Here is a 7,500-nt window from a genome sequence, read left to right as displayed (position 1 = left end):
TGTCGTCTGTTTGTGCGTCTTCTTCTTCTCCTGTTGTGTGTCGTCTGTTTGTGTGTCTTCTTCTTCTCCTGTTGTGCGTCTGTTTGTGCGTCTTCTTCTTCTTCTCCTCCTGTTGTGTGTCGTCGTCTCCCGCTGTGACTCTCGTCTCTCTCTTCTGTTCCAGTGTCTTTGTTTTTTTGTTTCCTGACAGGATTTCTGACAGCTCAACATTTCTTTTGTTCTCTTTGTTTTTGTTTTAGCAGACACACAAACACACACGCACACACACACACACACACACACACACAGACACACACACACAGACACAGACACAGACAGACACACACACACACACACACAGCGTTGGATGTAACCTGTATGAAGTGCAGCAACAGAAGGCGGGGAGTCCCGGGGTTCAGTAGTTTTTATTTTATTTGAGGTTAAAGTTTATGAATAATTAGGGGCGTGCCCTCTTGAGTGACAGCTAGCCTCTGGCCCTCACTTCTCCTTGGAGGCTAGCTGTCAGGATTAGCATCATTAGCATGCTAACATTAGACTGTGATCGTTCGTGTGGTGGTGTTTCCATAGTAACAAGATGGTTTAGGAACACGCCGTGTTAGTGTTAGCTCTGTTATGCTAATTAAACAGCCTTGAATCCAGCCTGCTATCTCTGACACAGACACTAGATGCTAATGCTAATGCTAATTTGGAGCCGCTGGAATCTCCTCTAGAGACACGGGACTCCCACTCCCTTTAGCTGCTAACCTGTTCTGTTAGCCTAGCTCCTGGGTGATGGAGCTAATGTGAGCTTATGGGGCTAATTCAGTAAACGTCAGCCAGATCAACCTATGCCCCTCCCCCCAACGTCACATACATGCCCTTTTTTGGTCAGAGGAAATGAGGAGGAGTCAAAGTCTGACAAGATGGAGACTCCTGTGGGCGAGGACGGAGCTGACGGAGATGCTACGTCTGTTTTTATACAGATTATGTAAGAGACATTATTGGTTTAGCCGGCGCCGTTTTGGAGCAGAGATCCGGTCACACCGTTAAAACGCAGATGTGTCAAACACCAATGTGAACAGTCGAGGCACAAAGATCAGATGTGGCGTAAAAAGCCGTCATTTAAAGATCATATTTCTGGCGTTTGTGATGTTGAGAGGTGAGACGACGTACCGCTGTATGTGATGATGCGCTCGGTGGCGTCGCCCTCGCCGTAGCGGGTGATGGGCGTGAGGCGGACCAGGTACGACTCGGGTTTGATGAGTTCGGTCAGGTTGTAGGTCAACAGCTCCCCCTTCTGGATGATTCTCTCCATGGGAATCTCCTGCTCCCACCAGCGAGACTGACTCATCTGAAACACACACACAGATACGCGTTTTTGTCTCGAATGAGGACAAAAGAAACTAAAGTCACGTTCCAGAACTTTGCACACATTTCCAGGTGCATTTTCAGTCTTTTCAGCACCTTTCAGCTCCATGTTTATGTCCAGAACAACTATTAAGGTAGAAATCCAGGAGAGATGCTAACAGCTGACGTGGCTAACAGTGGTTAGCTCGGGGCAGCACGGTGAAGGCATTCAAAGGTCTTTTTTAACCACTAATGCTGCTGAAAATAACAGCAAACCTCTGCAGCAGCATGAGAAGAGTCCTTACACACACAACAAAGCACCAATGGGCTCCTTCCACTGTAATGGACTTTACTATGAGAGGAGCTGGTGCAGGGGCCAGTAGGTAAGTCTTTAAAACACTCTTTAATAAACTCTGGCTTCACTAACTACGCTGATGACGCTTTGTTTTACCTACTAAAAGTTATACAGAATGATTAAAAATAGATACAAAATGAGTAAAAATGGACGTAGATGAATAAATATGGATCATAAATTACAAAATCTATCCATCTATAGATGAATCGATGATTAAAATAATTAATAATCTACACAAAGAAACGTCTCGATGGTTTGTTTAATTTGAGAAAAAAAACAGAACTTCACTTTAAACTCTTACAGTTGACCATGTGGGGACATATGAGCATAGTCCCCATAATGTCAGCCAGATGAGAATGTGTGTATGTGTGTGTGTGTGTGTGTGTGTGTGTGTGTGTGTGTGTGTGTGTGTTTGTGTGTCAAAAAAGCCTCCTGGTGTTTTCTTCTCTGTAAACGTCAGTTATTTTCTTCTTCTTCTTCTTCTTTCTGACGCCTCAGCACTTCCTGTCTCTGCGGTGTGAATGGGGAGAGACAGGCGGGTTTCCATGGCAACGAGCATCCTCCTGCTCCTGCTCAGCTGTTTAGAGTCTAAACTAATGATAAGGGGCTCTGACCTGTCGGATGCCGAGTCTGTAGGCCAGGATCCGGTCCACGGCGTCCGGCTCCATCTGGGTCCACTGCAGCCTGAAGCCGTAGACCCGGGGTCGGTTCTGCCACAGGGCGCCGTACGTGTCGTAGTAAAACTCCGGAGCGTAGGCCTTTCCTGAAGGGACACAGGGTTCAGAGGTCACAGAGGAGCCAACTACGACTCCCACAATGCATTTCACCGCCCAACAGCCAATCAGAGAGCTTCACGTTCGGGACAGAAGAGGGAGAAGAAGAAGGAGGAGAAGAAGAAGAAGGAGGAGGAGAAGAAGAAGGAGGAGGAGGAGAAGAAGAAGAAGGAGAAGAAGAGAAGAAGAGGGAGAAGAAGAAGGAGGAGAAGAAGAAGAAGGAGGAGGAGAAGAAGAAGAAGGAGGAGGAGAAGAAGAAGAAGGAGGAGGAGAAGAAGAAGGAGGAGGAGAAGAAGAAGGAGGAGAAGAAGAAGGAGGAGAAGAAGAAGAAGAAGGAGAGCCCCAGGTCCCATCATGCACCGGGGCAGTGGTCTCACCTGTGACCAGGAAGCTGCAGCGCCCGGCCCCGGCCTCGTTGGTGATGTCACAGGTGTACTCGCCGTAGCCCTCTCGGTTCAGGGCCTTCACCTGGTAGCCCGTGTGGTCGCGCTGCTCGCCCAGCTGGCCCACGGTGAGCAGGCGGGCGCCCAGCTTCCACTCGTACCGCAGCAGGCGCGCCGGGTGAGCGCGCAGCAGGCGGCACGACAGGCCGAACGCACGGCCCAGCGCCTGACGCACCTCGGTGAACGCCGGCTCCACTACGGGGGGGACTGTTGGGACACACACACACACACACACACACACACACACACACACACACACACACACACACACACACACACACACACACACACACACACACACACACACACACACACACACACACACACACACACACAATCATTAGTCATTTAGCATCTTTTTGTGATGTTCAGATTATTTCTAAATTAAAAAACTGTGTTTGACTTGAATCTGTTTGAGTCGGAAACTCGTTCTTGGTCGTCGTGTGAAAGAGGAAGTTGGTCAGCGGGGTCGCTGTGGTCGCCAAAATAAAAGCCTATAAACAGCTTTGACCTTCAGCTTCCTGTGGAGCACTGACACCACACTGTTCTTTAAAGGGCAAGTCTCTGATCCTGGATCAGGCCTCCACCTGGTCCTGGGTCTTCCCCGAGGCCTCCTCCCAGCTGGACGTGCCTGGAACACCTCCCTAGGGAGGCGCCCAGGGTTCATCCAGACCAGATGATCCTGAACCACCTCAACTGGCTCCTTTCAACGCAAAGGAGCAGCGGCTCTACTCCGAGTTCCTCACGGATGCTGAACTTCGCCTGACCCATGACGGTCCCAGTTCACCCGCACTACTGGTTTGGGTTTACCCGGTGTGTCCAGAACCTTCCCCGTCCTCTGACCCACTCATCCCCAGATGGTGATCAGCTGACAGCTCTGCCCCTCTCTTCACCCGAGTGTCCAAAACATCCGGCCTCAGATCAGATGAGACCATCACAGACTGGATCCTGGACCTTTGGCCTAGTGTGCTCTGGAACCAGGTCCACTTCTGAGCCTCCTTCTGTTCCAACATGGTGTTTGTTAAAGAGGATCCAGGACCAGCACACAAGTCTAACACCAGACGCTGGGGTTTAGATCAGGGAGGCCGTTCCTCCCAATCAGCCTCTCCAGGTGTCTCCATCGTTGCCCACGTGGGCGTTGAAGTCTCCCAGCAGGACTCTGGAGTCCCCTACTGGAGCCCCATGCAGGACTCCATTCAGGGTCTCCAAGAAGGCCCCAGACTCTGAACTGCTGTTCGCTGCATCTGCACCAACAACAGTCAGAGCCCCCCCCCACCACCCGCAGGCGTAAGGAGGCCACCCTCTGGTCCATAATAATAACAATAATAATAATTAGGATATTAATAATAACAATAATAGGCTACACGGTGGTGTAGTGGTTAGCACTGTCGCCTCACAGCAAGAGGGTTCCTGGTTTGAATCCCTGCTGGGGCCCTTCTGTGTGGAGTGTGCATGTTGTCCCCGTGTCTGCGTGGGTTTTCTCCGGGTTCTCCGGTTTCCTCCCACAGTCCAAAGACGTGCAGGTGTTCGGTTCATTGATGACTCTAAATCACCCGTAGGTGTGAATGGTTGTCTGTCTCTGTTCGTCTCTATGTGTCCTGTGATAGACTGGCGTCCTGTCCAGGGTAGACCCCGCCTCACGCCCGATGTCAGCTGGGATCGGCTCCAGCGACCCCGACCCCGGGATAAGCGGTTGAAGATGAATGGATGGATAATAACAATAATAATAATAATAATGTCCTAGTTTTTGTTTTCAGGTCACTCAGCTGAAGATTTCGAGCCGAGTCGAGCTGCAGAGGAGATTCAGTGTGACAGCCTTTTAGTGCAGCAGGAAGTGTGTGTGTGTGTGTGTGTGTGTGTGTGCATGTGTGTGTGTGTGTGACACATCCTCTGACAGCATGGCGTGCGACACGGTACCCTGCAGGTTGGACGAAGCGAGACTGGAAGGTCATGGATTGGATCCCAGAGAGTGTGTGTTTGTGTGTGTGTGTGTGTGTGTGTGTGTGTGTGTGTGTGTGTGTGTGTGTGTGTGTGTGTGTGTGTGTGTGTGTGTGTGTGTGTGTGTGTGTGTGTGTGTGTGTGTGTGTGTGTGTGTGTGTGTGTGTGTGTGTGTGTATGTGTGTGTTACCCACACTGCACCACCAGCTGGATCAGAGCCTCTCTGGGTTTCACGTTGAAGCCGTTGTACTGGCTCGTCTGGCAGCGGTACGTCCCGCTCATGTCCCTCGTCACGTTGCTGATCCTCAGGACGCCGTCGTAGCTCTCCGTCTGCTCCGAGCCGTCTGGCATCGGAGCCGCCGCCGCCGCCGCTGCCACAGCCGCCGCCGCCCCGCTCTCCTCCACCCGGGACCACAGGATGATGGGTTTGGGTTTCCCTGAGACCAGACACTGCAGGTCCACGGTGTCGCCCTCCTGAGCGATGAGGTGCGAGCGCCCCCTGGGGACGGAGAGCTCCGGAGGAACTGCAGGAACAGAAAAGGCGTTTAACAGCACGTCACCGTGGAAACCACCAGGAAACCAGGGGCAGCTGTGGTACACACGCTGGGCCTGGAGGTGGCGCTGTAACTGCCACAGAAACACACCAACAACAGGAGAGAATCACCGGTGGTGGAGGAGATGTTGACGTCGATGCTGATCTCGGGGGTCCCTCCGTTCCTCAGCGAGGCCACGCAGGTGTACGTGCCGAAGTCTGTGAACTTGAGGTCGATGATGTCGAGGTTGGTGGTCCCCGGCGTGAGCTCAGAGTCCGTGTGCGTGATCACCATCCGCTCCGAGCTCCTGAGCGGCCGCCCGTTCTTCAGCCAGACGAAGAGCAGCTCCTCAGGCGGCGTGGCCTCCACCTGGCAGCTGATCTTCACCTCACGCCCGATCTGGATGTTGTCGTCGTTGTGGTACGGGTCCGGAGTGATCCAGAACCGGCCTTTACGGAGACCTGCAGAGAGACGAGGACAGGAGTCAGTGTGAGGAGCTCCTCACTGGCTCCTGGAGGAACCTTTAACACACGTTTATGCTCCTAGAGGACACTTTAACACACGTTTATGCTCCTAGAGGACACTTTAACACACGTTTATGCTCCTAGAGGACACTTTAACACACGTTTATGCTCCTAGAGGACACTTTAACACACGTTTATGCTCCTAGAGGACACTTTAGCACACGTTTATGCTCCTAGAGGACACTTTAACACACGTTTATGCTCCTAGAGGACACTTTAACACACGTTTATGCTCCTAGAGGACACTTTAGCACACGTTTATGCTCCTAGAGGGCACTTTAACACACGTTTATGCTCCTAGAGGACACTTTAACACACGTTTATGCTCCTAGAGGACACTTTAACACACGTTTATGCTCCTAGAGGACACTTTAACACACGTTTATGCTCCTAGAGGACACTTTAACACGTTTATGCTCCTAGAGGACACTTTAACACACGTTTATGCTCCTAGAGGACACTTTAACACACGTTTATGCTCCTAGAGGACACTTTAACACACGTTTATGCTCCTAGAGGACACTTTAACACGTTTATGCTCCTAGAGGACACTTTAACACACGTTTATGCTCCTAGAGGACACTTTAACACACGTTTATGCTCCTAGAGGACACTTTAACACACATTTATGCTCCTAGAGGACACTCCCAAAGGAAGGAGCCCATTGGTGCTTTGTTGTGTGTGTAGGGAATCTTCTCATGCTGCTGCAGAGGTTTGCTGTTATTTTCAGCAGCATTAGTGGTTAAAAAAGACCTTTGAATGCCTTCACCGTGCTGCCCCGAGCTAACCACTGTTAGCCACGTGCGGCTGTTAGCATCTCTCCTGATTTCTACCTTAATAAAAACTGTCTCCATGGTTACTGAGGATTAAAGTGCAGAAAAAGACCCTGGAGGAGGAGTTTAGCAGAATTTGAATTTAAAATATGTGAGAATTCTGTCTTTAAAACAAACAAAGATGGTGGCGAACAAAAGAGATCTGTGTGTGTGTGTGTGTGTGTGTGTGTGTGTGTGTGTGTGTGTGTGTGTGTGTGTGTCCCTGCCTCACTTAAAGGTCTGTTGCATAACCAGAGGTGGACTCAGTCACTTAAATATGAAAATCACTGCACACAAAGCTCCTACATTACCCAGAATACCTTTCTCTGCAGACACACACACACACGCGCACACACACGCACACACACACAGACACGCGCACACACACACGCGCGCGCACACACACACGCACACACATGCACACACACAGGGTCCATTAGCAGCGGTGTGTGTCACACTGGGAGGACTGGCTGGGTGAGAGAGAGGTGCATGATGGGAGTTAAATAAGTAAAGAGAGAAGCTGACAGGCTGCAGGGTCAGCAGCTCTCTCACACACACACACACACACACACACACACACACACACACACACACACAGACACACACACACACACACACACACACACACACACACACACACACACACACACACACACACACACACACACACACACACACACACACACACACACACACACACACACACACACACACACACACACACACACAGAGGTGAGTCATGCTGGGGAATAAAACCCAGCGGACAGAAAAGTCCTGACGCTGTGATTAAAGCGAC

General features: G+C 50.8%; 1 protein-coding gene across 1 annotated transcript in view; it reads right to left on the bottom strand.

Annotated features, from left to right (window-relative positions):
* mdga2a (MAM domain containing glycosylphosphatidylinositol anchor 2a) overlaps positions 1-7,500 on the bottom strand; it is a gene marked incomplete at its 3' end in the record, with an annotated part of 43,258 nt that overhangs the window by 13,056 nt on the left and 22,702 nt on the right. The window contains exons 7-11 of the mRNA XM_083924473.1: positions 5,500-5,829; positions 5,030-5,359; positions 2,832-3,104; positions 2,296-2,444; positions 1,153-1,330 (exon numbers count right to left, since the gene is read on the bottom strand). Coding sequence (XP_083780599.1) covers positions 1,153-1,330; positions 2,296-2,444; positions 2,832-3,104; positions 5,030-5,359; positions 5,500-5,829 — 1,260 coding nt within the window. The remainder of the gene's footprint in view (positions 1-1,152; positions 1,331-2,295; positions 2,445-2,831; positions 3,105-5,029; positions 5,360-5,499; positions 5,830-7,500) is intronic.

This window comes from Echiichthys vipera (assembly GCF_963691815.1).
Source record: "Echiichthys vipera genome assembly, chromosome: 12".
Taxonomy (NCBI): Eukaryota; Metazoa; Chordata; class Actinopteri; order Perciformes; family Trachinidae; genus Echiichthys; species Echiichthys vipera.
This window is presented reverse-complemented; position numbering and strand designations above follow the sequence as displayed.